At 46.2% G+C, this 24,134-nt stretch overlaps 1 protein-coding gene across 1 annotated transcript in view; it reads left to right on the forward strand.

Annotated features, from left to right (window-relative positions):
• The first annotated feature begins 2,340 nt into the window (after positions 1-2,340).
• DRD3 (dopamine receptor D3) overlaps positions 2,341-24,134 on the forward strand; it is a 33,459-nt gene continuing 11,665 nt past the window's right edge. Inside the window, exons 1-3 of the mRNA XM_072967571.1 lie at positions 2,341-2,610; positions 12,628-12,740; positions 23,551-23,693. Coding sequence (XP_072823672.1) covers positions 2,341-2,610; positions 12,628-12,740; positions 23,551-23,693 — 526 coding nt within the window. The remainder of the gene's footprint in view (positions 2,611-12,627; positions 12,741-23,550; positions 23,694-24,134) is intronic.

Consider the following 24,134-nt stretch of genomic DNA (forward strand, 5'->3'; position numbering starts at 1 on the left):
AGACCATTGAATGAGATATTTAATCCTCCTGTCTTGATAAAGGTACCTTCTTAATAATCTGGAAGGCCAGGTTTGAGTTCAGGATTCCTAGGCCCTTTAAGAATTGCACACAAAATGTGAGAGGGCAGAAGCAGCCCTCAGGGACTCCGTCTCAGGGACTTTGTCCTCTTCACCCTCCACCTCAGGGTACATCCAAGCTATTCATCTGAGCTCCTCCATGAGCTACGCCTTGAACCCTGGGGTCCCACACATATTGGCACAGTCTACCCTTGAGGCAACAGATCTAAAACAAAGCCCATGTCACCCTAGAAATAGGCTCCAAGGAGTTTGGGCAGAGAATCCTGTGATCATGGTACCCAGAGTGTGGTCTAGGATGGGTGTGGACTTTTGGTGGATCTGCTCCTTGGTGCCATGGGAGGGCATGACCTCATCCTGGGGGGAGGGTACAACCAGATGGGGTCCAGAGTAGGGTCCTCGGAAGCACAGAGCCCGGGGCAGGAGTCACTCTTACCCAGGTCTCAGAGCCACACCACGGGCGATACGCCTGTGCTTCCCCAAGCATGGCTTTGATGCACTCCTACCCTTGGCACACAGGCATTTCTTTATTTTTCTTCAGGACATGGTCACCTTTGTCCCCCACAGACACACACAGACCTGAGTTTAAGAGCCCAGGGCCCCTTCTGGCCCCAACAGGCTCACGTCTTGGGGCAGCTGATGGGCTCTGATGCCTTTCCCACTCTGCGTCCAAAGTCCCCACAGTTGGCGGATTGGCTTTTCCCATTGCAATAGTGGCATGACAGTTGCTATGGCTGTCAGATGCCAAAGCAGAGCATTGTGCAGCAGAGAACTCCACAGGGGCCAGCCGGGCCGCCCGCCTGCATGCCTACTATGCCCTCTCCTACTGCGTGCTCATCCTGGCCATCGTCTTCGGCAATAGTCTGGTGTCTGTGGCCGTGCTGAGGGAACGGGCCCTGCATGTTGGTTCTGCCCATGAGAAGCTGTATGACTTAAGGTGTGTCACTCACCTCTCTGGGTCTAGTTTCCCTGTTTGAAAAATGAGGGCATCAGACTAGGTCAGAGGTTAAAACCTGGTGATGCATGGATGTGGGATTTAGGGGAGAGTCATTGGCCATGGATGTGGGATTTAGGGGAGAGATGGGAGACTTCATAGGCTTAAAGATTTTTTAAATTGGTAAGGAATCTTTAAAAATTAGGATGTTTCAAATAAAATATCACACGTGGATTTTTCCCTAAATATAAAAACCACTGAGCTACCTCTAACCCCCATTACTCTCAAGATTTTCTCCCACAACCCAGTCTCCCAAACCCATCATGTCCTACCTCGTAAGATCCAAAAGAGAAAGTGGGAGATTGAAGAAAGTGAAGAGAGACAGAGAGAGGCAGGCGAAAAGGCAAATGGGGGCAACAGAGGGTGGGAGAGAGGAAACAAGGAAAGGGGGATGGGAAGCTAAGAGAAACAGACTAATAAGAGAAAAAGAGCTAATGCTCACATAGCTTTCTACATCTGTCAATGTCTTACATACATAATAGCTCATTTAATCTTTACAAAATCCCTATGGGATGAGTCCCATTACTTCCCCCATTTTACAGAGAAGTAAAATGAAGCTCAGACAGGTGGAGTAACACGCCCAAGGCCCCAGAGCTAGGAAGCGGCAGAGCTGGGCTTCCCATCCTGCAGCAACTCCCCATCTCACTCAGAGTCCATGTGTGGTTCTTCCAGCGGCCCTGCGCAACCTCTCGACCTCACATCCTTCCCCTCTGCCCCTGCCTCGCCTGGCTCCAGCCACACTGGCCTCCCTGCTGTACTCTCCACATGCCAGCTGCCCTGCCTTTGGACCTGCTGTTCCTCCTGCTTGGATAGCTGCACGGACGGCTCTCTCAGGTCCCCCAGGTCCTGACTCAGTTGTCTCCATTTCCCTGAGGGCTTCCTGATAACCCCAGTTAAGAACTGCACTCAGACACCCTACTCACACACACACCATCTTCACCCTGTCCTCACTCCCTTCCCTAATTTATTGTTCTCCAAAACACATACCATCATCAAATAAACTACATCTTTTATTTATCTTGTTTATTACTGTCTTCTTCTCTAGAATGGAGGCTTAATGAGGGCAGGGATTTTTATCGCTTTTTTCATTGCTGTATATCCAGTGCTTAGAATATTGCCCAGCATATTAAAAGTGCTCAATAAAATATTTGTTGAAGGGATAAATTCTAAAACGTATCCAAGCAGCCAAACTCAAAAGGTCTGACTTCACCGACACTGTTCTCCATCTCCTCTCAGGAAACGTGTTGGGGTTGCTCCTCTCCCTCAAGGCCATGGCGCCTCTGAGCCAGCTGGGTGGCCACATCAACTCCACCTGTGCTGCAGAGAACGCCACAGGGGCCAGCCGGGCCCGCACGCACGCCTACTATGCCCTCTCCTACTGCGCGCTCATCCTGGCCATCGTCTTCGGCAATGGTCTGGTGTGTGTGGCCGTGCTGAGGGAACGGGCCCTGCAGACCACCACCAACTACCTGGTGGTGAGCCTGGCCGTGGCAGACCTGCTGGTGGCCACTTTGGTGATGCCCTGGGTGGTGTACCTGGAGGTGAGTAGGCTGCGAGTGCAAGATGCCCACATGTCGTGCTTGTCTTTGTCTTCCCTGAACTCCTGTCCTTCTGGGCTCAGAATGCTCCCAGCCATGATCAGAGTCTGAGGCAGGAGAGCTCCTGTCATTCTCCCTTTCATGAGGGAACTGAAGGTCTTGAGAGCAGCCAATATCCTGTATCACTTAACCACATCAAAACCAGGAAGCTGGGAATGATTCCGTTCCTGGGCCTCCAGCATCCAGGTGACTGGACTTGAGCGATGGGACTCTTCCTAAAAATGCACTTTTAGGTTTACTTTCTGTGCCACTCATGTCGCAAAGACGTGGGGGGCTGGGGGAGGCAGTCCAGTGGCCATCTTCATCAGTGTTTCAATGTATACAGGGGTGAGGATGTGCAGGAGGCACGCAGGGGCAAAAGCAATTATTAAAAAAAAAATTAGTCAATGAGAGGAAAAGAGGGAAAGAACAGTCTGCAAATAGATCAGACCTCTTCTGATGGTTCAGTTGCCCTCGGACTCAGCATTTTCCTCCTGGGTACCAGCACTCCACAGATTCTGCTTCCAAAGGAACAGAACAAATTTATATTTTTGATGCCTCCATTAATAGTACAGAGCCCTCGCCAGTTAGATAATGCAGCAGACCCTGGAGAATTCTTCTGGAGAGAAACATTTCCTAAATTTGAAAGTATTTTCATTTGAAAGTGCAAAACAGAGTCAGGAGGTGATCAAGACAAAACATCCACTTGCTAACAAGGAAATCGAGATGCCTGCACCTGTTCAAGAACAGATATTCCTACCAGGAAAACACGCAATTACTAAAGAGGTTTTTTTTTTTTTAAACACCTTAACATACTATTAATATTTCTCCTCTGCACTGTGTATCATTCTAAAGAGGTATCCAATGAAGGCTCAAAATGATGCTATGATTAAGAGAAATTAAAATTCATCAAATTAATATCTCAGTTAATATTAATAGTAAAGATGACAGTTAATTAAGTATGACATATCACAGGAGAGCAAAAACCTTGAACACAGACTGCTTAGGCGAGTACCCGCATTAAAGAATGACTGGGAACTAAAATTAGACTTATGATCTCAATGGGGAGACAGAAAGGAAAGAAATCAAGAAGATAGAAAAGAAAAGGAAAAGAATAAAAACAACTAGGCTGACTGGGATGGATCTAAAGGCCAAGGGAATACTTTGGAGGAAAAAATATGCATTTATTTTTCCTAGTTAGGATAATCCTGATAGCAAAGGGTCTTGTAATTACCTTCACTTTTCTGTCAACCCACTTAGGCTGAGACATCCTTGAAGCCAGAAGCTATGTCTTTGTTCTTTTTTTTTTTTCCTGTAGTCCAAACACACTACCCGCCACATAATATGTGCCAAATAAATATCTGATATATGAATGAGTAAATGAATCTGTTCTGCAGTGTATGCATTAGATGAGCAACTCTTGCTTCTATCATCTGCAGCTACATTTATTGTTACAATGAACTATTTACTTTTATTTTATTTTTTAAGAATGACACTGAAAAGGAGTTAGAGGCAAATGATATTTCTGTTCAAGAGTGAGGCAGATTTTAGGTGCTACAGCCCAGTAGGGATGGATGAGTCCATGATTCACAACATCACCATACCTCCCTCAAAAGTATTCCTGTCCATCCCTATATACTACAAGAATTCTTAAGTCTTCCAGGAGGATTAATATCAGAAAGAAGTGCAGGAAGAGGATCTTTATTCTGATAAGCATTTTAATTGCCTTTGAAATAAAGCCAGGTTTTTGGTGCCTGTAACAAAGCCACTCGGGGTACGCTTTGGCTGTCCATCTGTGATTGCTTCCAGGGACCTGGATGGACCACATTGGAAAACATCTGCAGATACGGGAATAGGAGATGGACATAGTGACTTTCCCACACTAGACTCCCATGGCATCCCTTTCGAGCCACACCTGCCAATATGGATGGCGCCCTAGTCTACTAATGAGCACAGAAGAGCACCTGAGTCTGCAGAGGACCAGCATGAAATCTGGTCTTAGTGAAGTGGACTCTCTCTCTATGGGTTCTACCTGTGGGTTTCCCCCTGTGAGAAGAGCTCTGGGGGAGCTCTTGTTTCCCCTCATAAAAACGAATATGACCTCTGTCCAACAGGTGATTTATAACAGGTAGGTGTTCAATAATCAAGAGTATGGTCACATAAGTCTGCAATTATACAAAAAAGATTTGAGGGAGCAGAGGAATCTCTCCCCTAGGAAACAGGCTTTGGGACATCTTTTTGGTCCTACCCGCTTGTCTCAAGGCTCCAGGAAATGCAACTTAATATCTCTGCATCACTTTCCCCAACAGTCAACTAAGGGTCTGTCTCAACTAGAGCATGACGTTAAGTAGCCATCATCAGCAGACAGCTAGCCAAGATAACAGAAGGTTCTGTTCCAAAGGACCAGATCCCCCATCCACCCCAGTCTACATATTTTCCTTAATCTTAAATGCCTGCCTGCTTTCTGTGGACCCCAGAAGCAGACTGGGTGCTTTAATGAGAAAAAAGAGCACTTTAATCTCTCAAAGGGATTGTGAATATATAAATTTCTGTGTCTAGGAGAAGAGCAAAGTGTTACTCTCACTAACTTGTCCTAATGATGGTGCGGTTTGAGTAGCAGGTCTAGTAATTACATGATCAAACCCGAGGGCTCCCCTGAAAAGAGGAAAGGGTGTGGTGTTGACCACAGAGAATGCTACAGGCTTGAGGGCCCCCAGGAGGAAAGACAAATGAGAAGAACACCACGAGGGAGGGAAATTAGCTGCCACATTCACACCTTCCTGTGCTTTGACTTGAATATATCCATCTTGTTTGAAAGGAATACCAGCTCACATTGGCCAGACATCTTTCTTCAAAGGAAAAATGGCTCATCATGCCAGACACCAGTATATATGAGTTAACTAGGTTTTGGCTGTAAATATTGGAAAATCTGGCTCACTGTGGCTTAAACAAATAGGAGTTACTTTTCTCACACAACCACAAAAATTCTGGAGGAAGTTCTGCTGGTGTTGCTTCCGCTGTCTCAGATGTCATCAAGGACAAGACTCTCCCATTCTTCCTGTTCGCCATCCTTGGCAAACTGGTTCCCTTCCTCATGCTTCTCACAAGAGCCCCCAGCATCATGGCATTATTCAAAACTAGGATGGGCAGAAACAGCAGAGAAAGAAAAAAAGATTCCTTCCCCTGGAGTGGCTTGAAGCATCTCCCTAAGGGACCTCATTTAAGTTTAACTGGCCAGAACGGGAACATAAGGCCACTTTAAGCTATATGGGAGGACAGAAAAGAAAAAGCGAAAGGGTGGGTTTTATTAAAAAAGAAGATACGAGGGTGAGGCAGACAATAAAATGTCACATAACATTGTGCTTCTGCTGGAATTCACTGGGATGAATGCTATTCTGATAGCAGGGTCATGCTACGAGAAAGACTCAGAACTGGGAGTCAGCAGGCACGGAATGAAATGAATAAAATGAGCATGACAACTACATTTTCCCTATCTCAGGGTTGATTTAAGCTCAACTGTCATCAGTTGAAAAAGTGCTTTGATAACTAAAAAGTACGATCTATAAATATCTCAGTTAAGACAATTTTAGTTGTAAGTAAAAGAAAACTTGACTCCGATTGACTTAAGCAATGAACAAAATGCATTGGCTCTCATACCAAGAACTTTTAAAGTCCTGTGGCAGAGAGGACTGCAGGCACAGTCTGAACAGGGCTCCAGTTCTACTTCTCTACAATTCTCTCAGCTCCGTCTTCTTCCATATATTGGCTTTATCCATAAGTAAAGGGTAAACTACAGACCTCATGTGTACACGCCATGTCATTCACAGCAAGATTGAAAATCCATGTGCCAGAATTTCTAGTAGAAGAGGCAAGATGTACTTTGATTGGACTGGCTTATGGTACACGATTTTCTCTGAACTAATCACTGAATAGAATAGTGGTTTAGCATAGGTTATGTGGTACCTTCCACAGAACACACCAACAGCTCAGGAATCTCATGGGTTCCCAGTGGAATCCAAGGACTATTAGAAAGAGGAAAAGAAGACAGCAAATACACACCACAGTGGCTTTCACTGGTACCATTTTCATCATAGGGCACACGAAGCCTGGGCTTGGGCAATATATACAAAAGGACTAGCAGGAGCCAGTAACCGACCTTCTCCAGTTTTCTCTGCCCTCAGGCCTAGCAGAGAAGTTGAGGATAAAACCATGCGGGTGACCTCAGAGGAAGTTATATTCCAGAGCGCCCTGGCCTGGCTGTCTCTTTAATCCAGTTTGCAACATTTTCATGAAAACTCTTTACTGTGCTGTACCAAACAGTTCTGTCTCAGATTCCCTCTCAAGTTTTTAATTTCCTGCTTTAGCAGCTGCCGTCTGTTTGGAGCTCCCTCTCCAAGCACAAACATCCCATTTTGTTCCACTCGGTTAAGCACCTTTTGTGATATTTAATGCACTTGTATCAGGGCAGAAAGGCAGTGTAAGCAGCCAGGGACCATTTAGAATACTAAACTCAGAGGACTTGCATCCCAGTGTGGATCAGAGGAAAGATTTGAGGGTTAGGTAATACAGACAAGCCAAAAATTACCAGGTGGGTTCAGGTAGAGAAACTCACGTAGAGTGATCCTGGTCAGATAGAGATGACAGAAAAGAGACACTGTTCTGGGTGCCTTTGGACCTTGTAATGATATTAATTATTAAAAATCAACACTCTTTTAAGGAGACTTGTACCAGTGTTCAAAAAACCCCAGATGATAGCGATTTAAAAGCTCCCCACTGGAAAACAAACAGGAGATTCTTATGGTCTCTCCACCAAAGTCTGGATTTTGATGAAAGCTGTAGACTGTTAAAGCTGGAGGGCTTGGAGATCATGTCCCTTGTCATTTCTAAAGTGTAATCCGACCTCAAGAAATGTCTGGACACATCCTAGTGAACGGGGTTCTCTGCGGGGATGGGCCTCAGAGTCTGTACTGTAAGTGGGCTCCTTCATAATTCTCATGCACCTGAGCTAAACCTTCACTACAGGGAGATGCTTGTTCAAAATACAGACTGTTGGGTCTACCCCAGATCTACCAAACCGCAAGTCCAAGGGGAGGGGTCCTGGAAGTTTATAGCAACTGCCTCTCATCTTGGCCCACTCCCACTCCAGCTGATTTGTGCAGGCAGCTGGCCATATGCTACAAACTGACTTGTAGGAACCACTAATCTGTAAAACCCCCATTTCACAGATGAGGAAATCAGGATTCAGAGAAGTGAAAAATCCTTGCAAATTGCCCTATCTTGTCCCATAGCCATCCTTTCCTGAAGAGAGAGAGAGAGAGAGAAGAAAGAAAAGATGCCAAAATGTGGCAAACAAAAATGGAGTGAAGATGCTAATCAGAGAAATAATTCCATCTTTGACCCTTGGATATCTCCCCGAAACAACTAAAAATCCATCCCTTAGAGCAGGAGTTCTTAATCTGGGGAGTCCATCAACTTGGATATAAACAAAATCACTTATTTATTTTCACTAAACCGAAAGTAAGCACTTGCTTCGATTATGAATGCAAGTATCAACCCACAGCAGAAGAAATCCTTAGTGTCACAGGTAGAAACTGCAGATGTTTATATTTTCAAATTGCATCACGGTTGTTGCAGACACTGAAATACCGTTTCCATTCATCAGTACATTGAAACTACGGGAATTTTGAACCTGCCCCTAGGTCTTGTCGTTTAATGCATTATTAAAGAATCACATATATTTTTAAAAATTTTTGGTAACTATATTTTAATACAACTGGTATCCTTTGTGAGCCATTGTTTTCTATTTACGCATTTAAAAACATTCTTCTACGAAGGAACCAGGAGGCCAAAGGGACCCACGGAATAAAGGATGCTTAAGGAGTCCTAGGGACCAGCATCTCCGAAGATCAAGTCATGCTCCCCACACCCCGTAGACCAGTGGTTCCTAAACCTCCCAGGCAGCAGGAATCCATGGAGGGACTTATCATTCTGCTGGGGACTAAGAATCATTTTAACAAGAGCCTCAGGTGATTTGGGAAATGTCTTATCAGTAAATTTGGGAAATGCTGCCTTAGGCTGTGTCTGTTGAAAATCAATAGCCAACTTCAGTACCTGAAGACACTCTCGTGCTTCTCCCACCTTCTGTATTGCCAAAGGGAGTTAGTTATATTCATTAGCAAGTGAGAGTAACACCACCTGGCTGCTGTATAATTCAGAAGTGAGTTATTCATTAAAATTTAGGAGGAAGGTAGAATCATGCCTCTAAAAAGCCTTCAATCAATCAGGGCTTTTTTTGTTTGTTTTCCTTCGGCTTTAATTTCAAAAATCACCTTATTTTTCACGTTCTCCCAACATTCTGTACTCATCTCACTGTCAGCATTCATTGTATCGCCTCATAGTCAGTTTCTCGGTGTCCATCTCCCCGGCCCTCGGTTCACCCGTCCCCATTCACACATTACTCCCCTTGACAGGCACACACTATGTTCTGAGGCCTTGGGGACAGACACAGGTTTAATGCATGTCAGTACACCCGCCCAGCAAAGGAGCAGCCCTTGACGGCACTCAGTAAACACTGGGCATGTGGGTGGGTGGTGGACGGACGTGCAGACTCCCCTCCCTCCTGTGATACAGGAATGGAGTTAAACGGCACACTTCCCAGAAGCAGCGCGTCAAGGTGCTGACCTCCGAGCCGTGAAACACGGTAACGGTTAATATTAAGGGCTTGAAATTCCCACAACTTTTACTAGCTGTGTGCCCGTAGGCAAATTATTCAACCCCCCTCAGGCACTATTTCTTTATCTACAAATTGGAAATAATATTTACCTCATTCGCTTGCTGTGAGAGTTGCTTAGCTTGTTCCTGGCCCTTTCAGCTCTTTATTGATCACTCACTATTATTTACTTGGTGTGGAGGATTCCAGTTAAAAAAAAAAAGTATTTCCATTACACATCCCACTAATTAGAGACTCATCTTGATGAGTAAGCTCCAGGAAAGGCCAAGAGATGGCACCATAGCGGGAATTACTAATCAGATTGTTTTCTTCTTGACACTTAACTGAGATCACAGAGGGAAGGGCGATTTTGATGTTAGAATCAAAGACAGGAAAAGAAGACACCCAGAATGGGCTTGCACAGTGGGGGCTGGAAGCCAGAGGGCAGCTTGCGGGGCTCAGGAAACCAGGGACCAAAGAAACCTGCCAGGTGTGTACTTTCACTAGGCCCAGAGTCAGCAGCCTCCACTGTTCTGCACTGTTTCTCTGCTACCCTGCGATACAGGCAATCAGATGGTGTCTGGTTCCCTAGAAGGGAGATGGTGCAGTCTGTCCCACAAAATCTTTGATGAGCATACAGTTTCCTCCTTCCCGCCTTGTGTCCACCCACCTCCATTCCTTTCCAACAGCCGCCCCTCCTCACCTGACACTCCCCTACAGCAGGGTGTGTAACAGCCTGCATTCCAGCTGCCTCTACCAGCCACGCCACCCTGAACCTCTCTAAGCTTTATCCTCTTTCTCTGCAATGAAGATAACAATGGTGCTTTCAGGACAATGATCAGCAATAGAGGTCATGTACATAAAAAGTGCATGGCAGACATCGGGCACTTAGTAAACATTCAATAAATGGTAATTCTTAGTATTAACACAGATTATGTCAGAGACCATTCATTCTTTCAGAATATATTTACATGCAGGACTCTGCTCTAGGGGCCGGCTGCAGCAGCCAACAAGGAAAAGTCCCTGGTCCTGTCGGGTGGGTGAAGTCTGATAACGTGACTGATAACAAGTTATCAGAATCCAAAGTGTCAAGGTCATAGAAATTTCTGGAATGGGTCATGTGAGCCAGTGACCCATGTAGACTGAGTTCTCAATAAATTTTAGTTTGTATTAACAATATTAGGGTCTCATATCTAATAGAATATCTAATTATTCTATTTAAGAATGCCTTGCTTCTCCAGTTATAAGTTCTTCAAGGACAGGGCCTGAAGAACTTTTTCAAAAACCTCTTAAAACACATAACATACCCTCCTATGAACTAAGTATTAGGAGTATCACAATTTCTTGCTTTATGAACGAATGAGCCAATAAACAAACAGACACGGAGCAAGCACTGGAGTTTGCTATTGTTCTAACTACCCTCTCTCGCCTACACAGTCCCCCAACACACATTCACAGACAGGCACTCACAATTTTGCACAAAAAAGTGATTTTCTTCCCCAATTTAAGACACAAATTGCATAGTAGACATACGTTAAAAGAGATTTACTATACAAGATTCACCTTTTGCAAGAAGTTTTACAGCTTACAACTGTCCCATGGACTGAGCGAAACCAACTTCTATTCTCCTGGCCCCTTAAATCTTTATGTTATGACTATACATGTCCCTTTTAAAAAGTTTTTCATTCTCAGAATTCCAATAAATTCTTACTAGGCCTTTATTTATATAGTCAAATGGTTGGACTAAAAGAGAAAAAGTAAATCCACACCTAAATGAACAAAAATGATGACTTCATCACTAGTTTGAAATTCTCATTGCTGCTTTTAAATGAAGTATTTTTGGTCAGAGTTTCTCGTAATGGAGTTTGGAGAGGGCCAAATATAGGAAGAAGACTGGATGCTGAAAAGGAAATAAATCCAAGGGGAAAGAAGTGATGAGGGAAGGGGAGAGGGAGAGAGCCTCTCAGGACCTTGCGTTAGTGCCATAAAACAAGGATGTGCGGCACATGACCTCGTGATGTAACAAGCGTCCTAGATGAGAGCAACGTCTTTATGCACTGTCACTTGCACTGTTTTTTCCTTAAGAAGCTACTGTCCCTCTGCTTCACTCCCCTTTCTCTTAAATAGTCGGTGGGTTTGCCCAGCAGGGATATCATGAACACCCAGCTGCAGCCAGGAGCACAAAGCTGCCCATGTTTCTCCCTGAGAACCATGGTCCCCAAGAACGGCAGCCCCAGGGACAGGAAGCTGGCAAGAGCAGAAAAGCCTCGGGGCCCCAAGTGTGGCACCTGTGGACCAAAGTCATAGTCTCCCTGACACATCTCTCTGGCTCAATTAGGTTATGTCAAAATCTTTTCAAATAAAACAGAAGTGTGCTAGAATATAAATTACCTTAAATTACCTAAATTCCTGACTTACCTGTAAGTGCTATTCAGAGGAGTTATGGAACTTGGAACACACGTGTAAATGCGGGAGGTCAGAACCATCTCACTGATCCTGGGAGTGGTAAAGAGGATCTGGGCCCCTTTTCAATGCCCTGAACACACCTTTCTGCCCCCCTCCACCTCCCACCACCACTCTCGGTGATTAGGACCATGATGTGGAAGGCAGGCCCGCTGACACTGACTTATTTTACGTAGACGCTTACAGATGTTGGTAAAGCTTCCAAGCTTTAAAACCAGCAGCCAGAATGCGTTCTCAGCTTATTTTCTGGAACACGGTGAGCTCTCCACCGGGCGGAGGGCTCGGAGAGGCGGTTCTGGCACAGTGCACGCACCTGGCAGTCCCCAAGCTCTCCTGCTACCAGCTGTGTATCGAAGGGAGGATCACTTAACCACAACGAGATTTAGTTGCCTCCTGAGTTTGAACCCAACTGGTGATTCGCAAACCTTGGTGTGACGGGACAGAGGGGAGTTTGTTTATTTAAAAATTAAGATTCATGGGCCTCAGATCCAGAGACTGTCACTCAGTAGGTCTAGGGAAATCTCCATCTTTCATGAGCACCCCACTGCGGACCACACTTGGAGAAACGCTGCACAAAATGATTTGGAAGATCCCTTCAGCACTCCCAATCCGTGAATTCGTCCTTTCTTATGCAATCAACCTTAGGCAGCCTGACATTCCTTCGGCGTCTACCTACCCTTGGTAATGATGTACCAAAAGCGAGGGCTTGTCTGAGTCTGCGCCAGGCAGCCTAGGGAAGGCAGCAGAGTTGACTGGGTTGTTGTCCCTTCACTGGGGGAAACACTAACATCCTTGTCTCTGATGCCCAGGTGACAGGCGGAGTCTGGACTTTCAGCCGAGTTTGCTGTGATGTTTTTGTCACTCTGGATGTCATGATGTGTACAGCCAGCATCCTGAACCTCTGTGCCATCAGCATCGACAGGTAGGGCTGGGCTTCCCCTCCTAGCTTAGGAGGGGGTGCCTAGGTCAGGCGGTGAGGGAAGCCACCCGGGGAAGCTGCTCTTGCTGCATTTGAGACACGGGCTTTGCCTCTGAGGGCACTGGGGTCACTGCCAAGCACAACTTACCACTGGGACATTGTCTTTCCTCTCTTTTTCTTTTCAACTATGGTCTGTAGGTGAGATGAAACTCCTGTCCCCAGAGAGAAATAACTATCATATAAGCTTCCCTTTCCCCCAGATCCCTAAAGAGGATCCTGGTTTTGCTTTTCCACTATCCTTGGGGCTTTTGTGGTTCATAATTTTTTGTGCAGAGAAAGGGGGAAGGAGGACAAGGAGTTGAGGTGAGCTGACACAGTTGGGAGAAAATTCTCCTGTTGTCATTTTGTTTGTTTGCGGTAAAGGGAGGGAAGACAGAGAGAGGGGACAGGAAATCTTGGGAGTCTTTGGGAGGAGGGCAAGGGGAGAGGAGGGTAGGGAAGAAGGGTACTTTACTATTACTTACAGAAAGATATAAATGATATCTTCATATCTAGTTATTTACTTCCGTGATCTATTTATTATTTTCCTTCATAGAGCTGAAGAAAAACAAGTAAAGAATGATGTTTTTTAGGACTGCCTTTTGGTTGCTGGAGTGGGTTTCCATGATCTTTGACTCGACTCTGTGTGTTCGTTCCACCAGCGTAACATTGCTTTCTGTCCCTCAGCGTGCCCTGCCCTGGCTCTGGGGCCCTGTGTTCCTCACTGCCCTCCTCCTTTTGTTTCCTCTCCTCTTTCCATGTCCCCTGCCAGTCTTAGATTTGCCATGGCTCCAGGGACATCTCCAGGCCCCCTGCGTGCCTGGGGAAGGGAGGTCGCTTTCCAGCTATGGCCTCTGTTGCCAGTCAAGAGTCCCCGGCCACCTCTTCTCTTCCGACACTCTTTCTCCCAGGACTAGTATCCATCCACTCCATTGCTCTAACAGGTGACTCCACATAGGATCTGCCATTTATTGAGAATTTACCACTTTGTGCTAAGGCATGTCAAAGCCTTCCTCATTCCATCTTCATGACAACTCTTAGGTACTTCCAGCTTCTTAGACTAATTAAGGAATCTGCCCAAAGTCACATAGCTAGTATGAAGCAGTGCCAGGATTTGAATTCATGTCTATCTGGCTGCAAGTGAATAATTTAGGCTTTGTGCTAAGCCCTGTCAAATCTCCAGCTACACCTCTAATTTCTCCCCTGATTTCCAGACCACATCACTGCCTGGATATATCTCTGGCTCCATACAAGGCAAAATGTTAAAAACCAAACCTTCAAACCATCAAAGCACCAAACCAGCTGGACTTGGTTATCTCTTACTGGCAACGTCATTTTCCTGGAATCTTGAATTTTGTTTGACTCCTTTCTCTTCCTCATCTCCCACATCTTAGCAGTTAGTGCTTACAGAAGTTTTTTCTAAAAGTGCCCCATCTATCCTTTCTTACTGCTCCTGCTTATTTTAGGTTCCTATGTCCTCTCACCCAGGCTTCTGCCACAGCCCCCTAACTGGCCCTTCAACCACTCTCAGAATTATTCCCCCAGAAGTAAAGGCCAAATGTCCACTGCCTTACTCTAACTCCTTCAGTGTCTCTTTGGCCCCTGGAATAAAAATTAAAGTTAACTTCACAGCCTAAGATACACAGCTGTCCACTCTATGGCCTCAGTCTAACTTTCCCATCTCATCTCTGTCTGGGTTGCTCTCCAGCCCTCTCACATTCCAACGCTTATCACACCGGCCTCCTTTTCTGTGAAGCCCTTCCAAATGTCCACAACGGAATTCAGTCACCCCTGAACTCTCCCCTGCTTCCTCTGTCATGGTGTCGCGGCATCTCCAGGCTGCCCTTTGCCAAGAGTCCTAATGCAGGTCCTCCTCACTTCCCCAAGTGTGACATTCATACGATCTAGCATTGTGCCCTCTGTATCAACAGCCCTAAATATCCTTGCGTGTGTGCAACCAAAGGGATTAGGATAGGTCCATGAAAACCCTAGCCTAATGTGGCACTGCAAACCAACCAGCCAACTCGATGGCCTTTTGACTTACAGCATTTGATTGGCTATCACTGGACTTTCATTACTTGATCAGCTACCCTGAGAAGGAACATTAAATATGTGTCCATAATGCTGGAACTAAAACCGTTAAAGAATGTGTTTAAAAATAAAGGGACATGGTTGCATAACGCTGTAAATATACCCCCAAAACACTGGTTTTTACACTTTAAATTGGATGAATTGTGTGGTGTGTGAACTGTATCTTGATAAAGCTGTTCAAAAGCAAAGGGATCATTAAGGATTCTATAATATTTTTAGCCCTCTGAGAACAGAACTCCTCTTATAATATCTGTGTCTTTTGTGTGATTTCTGGACAATCAGTAGATATTTTCAGGAACATATTATTTACAGAACTCGTGGACTGCATCTGGTTTACTACATCATCACCTCCACCACCACAAGCTATGATGCTAGTCCTAACCCCTCCTCACTTGTGAGGCTCTCTGATGTGCCCAGGACAGAGCTTTGAACAAAGAATATTAAACTGGATTCCATGGTCCCTGCCTGAAGGTAGTCAGGGTTTCTATCACAGTATGCATCTTCAGAAAGGACATGAGCAAGAGGAGAAGATCAGCCGTGGAGGAGGGAGGGAGGAACTGGATAAAGACGGCTTCTAGGAGACGCTCTGAACAGCCCCCTCCCAGCCTCCCAGTTCCGACCCCGCTCTCTGCCATCGTTGAGAGTGGGCCTAGACACTGCACCCTCACACCTTCACACACGGCAGGCAGGCAGGGGAGACTGCAGGCTGCTCCCTGCACTGGGCTGTGGGAACTGAGTTCAGCCAGGGCTCCAGTGCCAGGCCTGGAGTGGATCAGGAGAGGGTGCCTTTCTGCAACTGGCCAGCCAGGAGAGGGTATCTTATTCTAACTTGCACAAGAGCACCATTCTGCTGGCAGCAGCCATGCTTAATAGTCACTTCTACTTGAACCATTTAAGACACAACCAACAAGAACAATCCTTGAACTGGCTTCTGTTCCATACGGGGAGAACCCCCAGAATGCACAGCACTCACCTACCTGAAGCCCGAGGAACAAGTCCTGCCTTAGACCCCAGTGGACAAGGATGCTCCCGTCTTGGCTTCCAGTCTATAGGAATCAATCCTCACCAAACTTCCAAATGGAGCCTCCTCCCTCTTCTAGGAATGAAAATAGGCCTTGGAAAAGCTGTCTCCATTATCCTTCACAGCAGTTTGCAGTACACAGCATTAAATTCTGTTCATGGGATGCCAAATAGCTGGTCAATTCATTAAAAATGCAGTCACTCACGCAGACCTTTGGTCTTCACACAATGCTAGTCACCCGGCTGACAAACTTGACCAAATGGATTCAGCAGTTTTTGGTCATGAAGCCCTGATCTGTAATAACAGGGTAGTAAGAGATAGGAAAGAAAAGGAAATGATAAAAGGGGTTTTGAAAGCAAGTAATACTATTGTCATTAGATTCTCAGGCAGAGCTCTGGATGCTGGGATCAATGCCGCCTTTTCTTTTTTAAAAAGCAGAGTGGGTGAGGACAGCCCCCACGCTCCCCCCTTGGCTCCCTGCCTCCCAGTAGGCCAGCCCCCTCCCACTGCATCTGGGTCAGAACTAACTGGGGGAGAGGGCTGAGAAAGTGTCAGAGGAGGAGGACACCATGCGAGCAGTGAGAATTCGAGTCCTCCGCGAGGAGCCCAGGAATAATGCAACCAAATTCATTCACCAGGGAGTTCTTTAAGTGGCTCTCAAATGGCACCCATCACACAGGCAAGCCTCCGCGTCTTTGCAGCGAGCACAATAGGTACCAGATGAGTCACAGGCACCTTGGATTTTTCGTTTGCATCTAAATAAGCACTTTATATTTGCAAAGGGCTTTCCAGTCATTTGCAAAAAGCTTTCTCCTTCAACAATTCCATGAGGGGAGTCCACAGAACTAAAGCTTTATTGAGCCCCCTGTCTGACCAAATAAAAGGTGGTGAAAAGCAGCCCTCACAGAGCTCGGGGCTCATTAAACCCAGGCGGGGAGTTAGACTCAGGCCCTCCCACCCAGCCCAGCCTCCTTCCTCCCCTACTGCAGCTTCCTCTGAGGCACCGTCAGCAGTTCCCCACACACACCTCCCTCCCGGGGACAGGGCTCCAGGTGGAGGCAGAATCCCACGAGGATCCTGAGACCTTTAGCAGAGTGACAAGCGCGCAAACCCCAGTCCTAGAACTGGGAATCAGAAGGAGCATTCGAGCTTAACTCATTCGTGCAGAAATGTTACATGTGCACGTGGGGTCCTGCAGCCTCTTAGGTCTGGGACTAGAACCGGCGTCTTCTGACGCCCCTACCAAGATTCTGTTCCAACGAGCGGCCCTTCACTGGTGGAGGTGGGGATGGGACTCCAAGGGAGGAGCCTTGGCCATGCCGGCAGTCCACCTCTCTAGGTGCTGTTTCCTGGGACTGTAAATCAGGCACGTTTCCTTTGTCTGCAATGCCCTGGCTCCTCTGTGCTAATCCTAACTTGAGGGAGTCTAAAAGCAACCGCAGGAGCAATAGCAATTTCTTCAGCATGTGCTACGGGCCAGGCACCAAGAGCGTTTCACTTTTGCTAACCTTCCCAACACCGCAGCAAGGGAGGTATACTAGCCGCATTTCACAAGACTCTTGAGGCTAGACTGTGTAGGTAAGCTTGCCCAGGTCACACAGCTGGTAGGTGCAGGAGTAAGGGCACAGTCAGCCTCTTTCTACTCCAGCTCATTGCCTTTCTGAGGCACTTAGCTGTCCTCTGGGCCCCTAGCTCTGAGTCACACTGCCTGGCCGGAAATCCTGGCTCTGACACTGAATAGCAATGTGACCTTGAGCAAGTCAGTTAACCTCTCTGGCCCTCAGTTCCCTTATCTGTTGTGTAGAGATAATAGCAAAAGGGTTGTTATGATTAATGAGTTAATATTTGTAAAGCACTTCAAATAGTCACCTGGCACATAGAAAGTGCTGTATACTTGTTTGTTTGATAAATAAATACATTTAATGTTCCCTGCTAATCAGGAATAAGGGGCAGACACCTCTGAACTCTCACTGGTATGAACAATCACAGATTCTTGGGCTAGCACAATAATAATGTCAATAGTAGTAGTAGTAATAATAATACTGTTTTTTTAATGCGTACTATGTACCAGGCATTGTGCTAAAAAAAAAAAAAACTTCACAGAGATCATCTCCTTCAATATTCGTAACAGCCCTGTCGGGCAGAATCATCATCCCCATCGTGCACATGAAGAACCTGAGTCTCCCAGAAGTCAGATCTCTGGTCCACGGCCACACGGATTATAGGCGGCAGGACAAGGGGGATTCAGACGCTAATCAGTCTGTTTCCAACGCCCATTGACTTACCCACTGTGCACACTGCCAGTGTGCGGGCCACTTCAGAAAGGACCCAGAAAGCTGGGAGCGCAAAGGGAGGGGGCCTGACGAGGGAGCGGCCGGGACGGCGCGCAATGCACGCGCGCTGGAGCGGGAAGAGAGGCGTGAGCGCACGCGGCCCACGCCCAGCCCTGCCCTCGCCTGAGGCCGGTCATCTGCGACCGACTCGGGAGGAGACCAGAGGCTGAGCGGTCCGCTTGAGTGGGAATTCAGGGTCCCTGCAGGGCTGCAGGAAGCTGGGGGTGCCGAGCTTTCCCTCCCAGCCTCCCCACCGGGCCTGGAGAGCCCCCAGGTGAGCAGTGAACTTCTCACCCCGCCGAGCTGGCGCCGTTCTTGCATTCTGGTGCCCTCCGGTGGCCAATTGCGGAACGGTCTCGGTCTCAGCCCCTATGGCAAACTTGTAGCGGGGGGGAAAAACCCTGGGAGCCAATTGAGGGGCCTCATGTATGCTAAAAGTTTAATTGTGCTTTTAAAATAAGGAGAAAAAAGATTAATGTAAATGTAGTCTCATCTCTCACTTCTTACCCAAGTGAACAAGAATTTTTGATACAGGTTTTCCCTAATGCAGACTTTCTGGAACTTGTCTAATCATAAGATGCACTTGCTTGTTAGAAATACACACCTCTGGAGTGGAACAAAATGCCCAAGGGCGTGGCCTTGAAATGTGTTTTTAACAGGACCCCCTAGGCAATTAATAGAATCAAGCTAATTGGGGAAGCTCCGTTCTGGGCAGCCGCGGGTGGTCTCAGTATAAACCACCCTTCAGCGCCACCTTTCCTGGAGACGCCCTTGTCCCCACAAGGCCTCAGAGGCTTACAGTGCCCTTTAGAGGGAGTGAGGCACCCAGAAGAGACCTAGCCTCCGGGGCTCTGCCGCCACCTGCTGTGAGACCTTGGGGTCATCAGGTAACCTCTCTGTGGCTGAGTCCTCCTTTATAAAATGGAGCCAATGCTCCCTATACTCACTGACTCATTGAATTAGTGGGAGCCTCCAAGCCTTTGCTGAACATTAAAGCAGATTCAGGAAAGTGCACAGCTCTCAATGGTGGGCTTGGTGTCAGCTCGAAACGGCTGGTGAGAGATGATTGGCACAATTCTGGGAGCTTTTTGAGCCAGTTATTAAACCTGAGGTGTAACTTGAAATGGACAACGGTGGGAGTGTTGGTACCACAGATGTTGACAAATGGTATAAATTAGGGCTTTTTTCACTTGGAGAGCCAGTTGTTAGCCATCAAGCAGCAGGCCACTGGAGGTATGGGATGGTCAGTTTCATTTGCATCAAAGGCCATTATGCAAATGAAGGCCTGGGCCCAACTGCAGGTCTGGACAGGAGGAAGGGTCATACCTTTCCTTCCTGACCATCAGCAGCTGTTTGGCCATGACAGCTGCAGGCTCAAGGTTCAGCCTCTCCTCCGAGGTACCTCGGGGATCACAGCTGAGGGCTAGGCTCTGGTCAGCATATTTGACTTGAAGCCCCAGCTCACTGCCCCAGCAGAGTCTAAAGTCCTGGGGTGAGTGACAGGCCCGGAAGAATGTCAGGTGATACTTGCCCTGCTTCTTCATGGCCAAGTCAGGGCTTCAGGGGAGGACTGGTAGTGTATGGGCACCAGGGGAAGGGAACTGGGTGATCATGGGCCTCCCTTGGGGTTGGTAGTGGGGTCTTCATTTGACCTTATTACATAAGAACCTCTCTTTCTCTGTTTTGAGAAAGAAGCCACCTCTGTCACCCGTCAGGGTGCCAAGGGCAAATTCTACAGAGTCTGCCTGTAGACTCTACAGAGTCTCAGCCCTCCAGCTGTTCTTCTGGGAATACAAATGCTAACACATGAACTCTAGGGCCAGATGTTCAGATGTCAGACACAGAAAATTCAGGCAGCTGGCACATACAGGAGGGGCATCAGGGAGCAGTGCCCCACATGCTCCAGCCCAGGGTCTGTCCTTTCCTTCCTCAGCCTCAAGCCTTCAGGTGCACAAGAGGAGTTAAGGAGGCTCCTGCTCTGCATCTGGCCTCCAGGTTCCCTGGATGCTGAGAAGACATGAAAAATCGAGCATGCGTAGACCCAACTGTACATATTAGCTCCTTTGAGCTGGCATAGGGTTAACATTGTCCTCTTATGGGGAAGGAGGCCTTCAGGATCCATGAGGCAGTCAGTCAACAGCTTCTTAAAACTTGCTTTGTGCAAAGACCTACATGGAATACCAAGGCTATGAGATGATTTGAGCCATCACGTAATTTAAATCATATGGAGGGCTATCTCTCTGCAGCCATGAGGCAAGTTCAGTAATGAGGCAAGACAACTGCATGCAGAAGGGAAACGTGATTGATTAGATAGGAATGCTCTGCATTCAGAGTTAGAGGTCTCTGTAAGATGGAAAGGACTGGGCAAGTTACTGAAGAGCTCATGTGGGATGAAAGGAAGGAAGGAATGAGCTATCCAGGGAAGGAAAAGGGATAATGGATTGAACAAAGGCTGTTGAAGTTTCCCCATCACTTAGACAGTTTGGCTGCAGTTATAAGTAAGTGTCAGGGACCAACAGGAGGTCAGGTTGGCAAGGCAAGTTGAGGTCATGTTGGGAAAGGCTAAGAATTGACATTGTATTTGTCTTCTGTTGCTGTGTAACTAATGATCACAAATGCAGTGACAAACTGTATCCATTTTTTTACCTCACAGGTTAGAAATCTGTGCACAGTGTAGGTAGCTTCTCTGCTCAGGGTCTCTCGGGGCGAAAACGAGATGTAGGCTGACTTGGGTTTTCATCTTCCAGACTCACTCCGGTTGTCAGTGGAATTCAGTTCCTGGCAGTTACAGGACTGAGGTCCCCACCTCCTTGGCAGTTGTCAACCAGGGGCCGTTCTCAGCTTCTATAGGCCTTTTGCTGTTCTCTGCCAAATGATCTTTTCCGAAACACGGCCATTTGCCCCTTCAACACCAGCAGGATTATTTCTCATGCTTTGAATCTCTCTGGATTAAAGAAGGCCCAGTCCCTTTTAAGGGCTCGCCTGATTAGGTCAAGCCCACCCAGTATAATCTCCCTTGTCTTTTCTTTTCTTTTCTTTTCTTTTCTTTTCTTTTCTTTTCTTTCTTTCTTTCTTTTTTTTTTGTTGTTGTTGTTGTTGTTTTGGATATATAGTTCATTTACAATGTTGCATTAGTTACCGATATACAGCAAAGTATTTCATTTATACGTATATATTTGTTTTCATATTCTTTTTTATTTTAGGTTATTATAAGATACTGAATATAGTTCCCTGTGCTGTACAGTAAGATCTTGTTGTTTATCTGTTTTATATATAGTAGTTTCTATCTACTAATCCCAAACTCCCAATTTATCCCTCCCCTCCTTTCCCCTTTGGTACCCATAAGTTTGTTTTCTGTCTGTGAGTCTATTTCTGTTTTGTAAATTAGTTCATTTGTATCATTTTTTAGATTCTATGTATAAGTGGTATCATATGGTATTTGTCTTTCTCTGTCTGACTTACTTCATTTAGTATGATAATCTCTAGGTCCATCCATGTTGCTGCAAGTGACATTATTTCATTCTTTTTTATGGTGGGTAGTATTCCATTGTGCATATTTGTACCACATCTTTCTGTTGATGGACATTTAGGTTGCTGATAATCTCCTTTTTGATGAACTCCATCTACTGCTATGTGATCTAACCACAGAGTTCCTCTAGCTCTCCAGGGCATAAATTTGGAAGGCCATCTTAGAATCCTGCCCAACTCCGTTTTCAGCTGGGGGGCCATGGAGTGAGAGAGGGGAATAATGAAATCTATTTTGGGATCTGGCTGCAGGAGACCAGCCAGGGGGCTGTGGCCATCACAGAGAACAGTGGTAGAAAAGAAATGCAGGGATAAATGGGGAAGACACCATAATGGGCACATTCACAGGACATGCTATCCTTCTGTCCAAAATGCTCTTCTGCCTTAACTCATGGCTGGCACCTTCTGGCTCACCCATTCCTCTATCCACTTATGTTGCTTTGCTCCTTCTTACAGCCTCCCTTATCCTTAAAGCTTATTTCTTTCCTAATACTCTTCATTTTATATTAACATGTTTTTCCCTCCACTCCACTAAGCTCCAAGCTCAATAAGGACAGAGGCAATGTCCCATTTGCACATCTCTATATTTCCAGAACAGAGCCTGATGTATAGTAAGAAGTCAATAAATATTGAATGAATGAAAGGTTAAAGGGATGGGGGAGCAAATGGCATGAAAGGGCCAAAGAAAAGTAAAAAAGCCTAAGTAAAGGGTGTGGATGTCTTGAAGAAAGGCAGGAAGTAAAGTCAGATTTAGAGATGTGAGGAATTACATCTGTTTCAGACAATTTCAGTTTGAGACAACCATGGAAAGTTGTTCAGGTATGTCCAGTAAGCAGCTGGAAATGTATGTGAGGAGATACCACAGAAAAGACAAGATCCAATGAGAATAAGGAACCATGCTTTGACCAGATAAAAGCCTGTGCTGTAGGCTGAATGTTTGTGTCCCCTCAAAATCCTAACCCCCAGTGTGATGGGAGTAGGATATGGGACCTTTGGATGGTGATTAGGGCTCCACTCTCATGAATGGGATTAGTGCCCTAATAAAAGAGACCCCAGAAAGCTCCCTCATCCCTCCCACCGTGTGAAAACACAGCAAGAAGACAGCCATCTACAAAGCAAGCAGTGGGCCTTCGCCAGACACCAGATGTGCCGGCACGTTGCTCTGGGCTTCCCAGCCTCCTGGTCTGTGAAGAATAAGTAGTTGTTCTTTAAGCCACCCAGTCTATGGTATTTTTGAAATAGCAGCCTGAACTGACTAAGACAGCATGAAAACTTGATTTTTAAATAAGCCTTCCTTAGATATTACTCACCTCTACTTACAAAATCTCTGCTACTTGGAATAGTTGTCTCTATGAGGGTTAGAATTAATGTTACGGTACAAGCAGGGATAAACATCCTCTTTGGGCACAGTTCCATCATTATCTGAAAAACTGTGGGAGAAAGTGAAGGCACCAAAACCATCCCCAGAGACTTCAGGGTCAAGGGTGTGTGAATACAAGGCTGGGATCTGCTGGGCTGTCAACCAGCACTGGGGAAAGAAGCTCTCCGATATCCTCGTGTTGCTCTGCTAACCTTTTTATTCTTTCTTCCTTTCTCTGATCACCTTTCCCAGTGACTTCTTCATCTGTCTTATCTCAGTCTTTCTTCCATGTTCACTCAAATACCCTTTCTCTCTACGTTTCTCCAACCAACTTATCTTTCTCCTGCCGCATGTATCAACCCGGTTGTTTCTCCAGTGACCTCTTTCAGCCTGTCTTTTGAATCTTTCTCGTCACATCTATCCTCTCTCCCCTTCCTTTTCTAGGTACACTGCAGTGGTCATGCCAGTGCACTACCAACATGGCACGGGCCAGGGCTCCTGTCGGCGCGTGGCCCTCATGATCACGGCCGTCTGGGTACTGGCTTTTGCCGTGTCCTGCCCTCTCCTCTTTGGCTTCAACACTACAGGTAACAATGATGCCCCCACTTCCAACGCCTGCTTGAGTCACAGCACATCTGAGTGGCTGTGAGTGGTGCTCAGCCCTGAAATGTCTGGCCCCTGGTCAAGGCACTTTGTAATCAAATGAGGATGCTATAGACTGCAAGGCTTTGGCCTTTACTGATTATAAATAAAATAGAAAGCAAAGCCTCTTCAGTTAATGGCATAGGAATAAAGTTCTGCCCTAATTAGTGAAACGTCTGACTTATTCCTATTTTGAAAGAAATGCCATTGTATTCATTTGAAGAAATGTGCCAGTTAAAAAGCTATGCTATATGAATAATTCAGGTGAGGTTTTGCTAGTGAAAAAACAATAATTCATAATGGATTTACAATGCAAAATAACATCATAAAAGCCCTAGAGTGGGATATCCATTTCTAACTTTTTACTCAGTAAGAATCATTTCTAG

The sequence above is a fragment of the Vicugna pacos genome, chromosome 1 (genome assembly GCF_048564905.1).
Source record: "Vicugna pacos chromosome 1, VicPac4, whole genome shotgun sequence".
Taxonomy (NCBI): Eukaryota; Metazoa; Chordata; class Mammalia; order Artiodactyla; family Camelidae; genus Vicugna; species Vicugna pacos.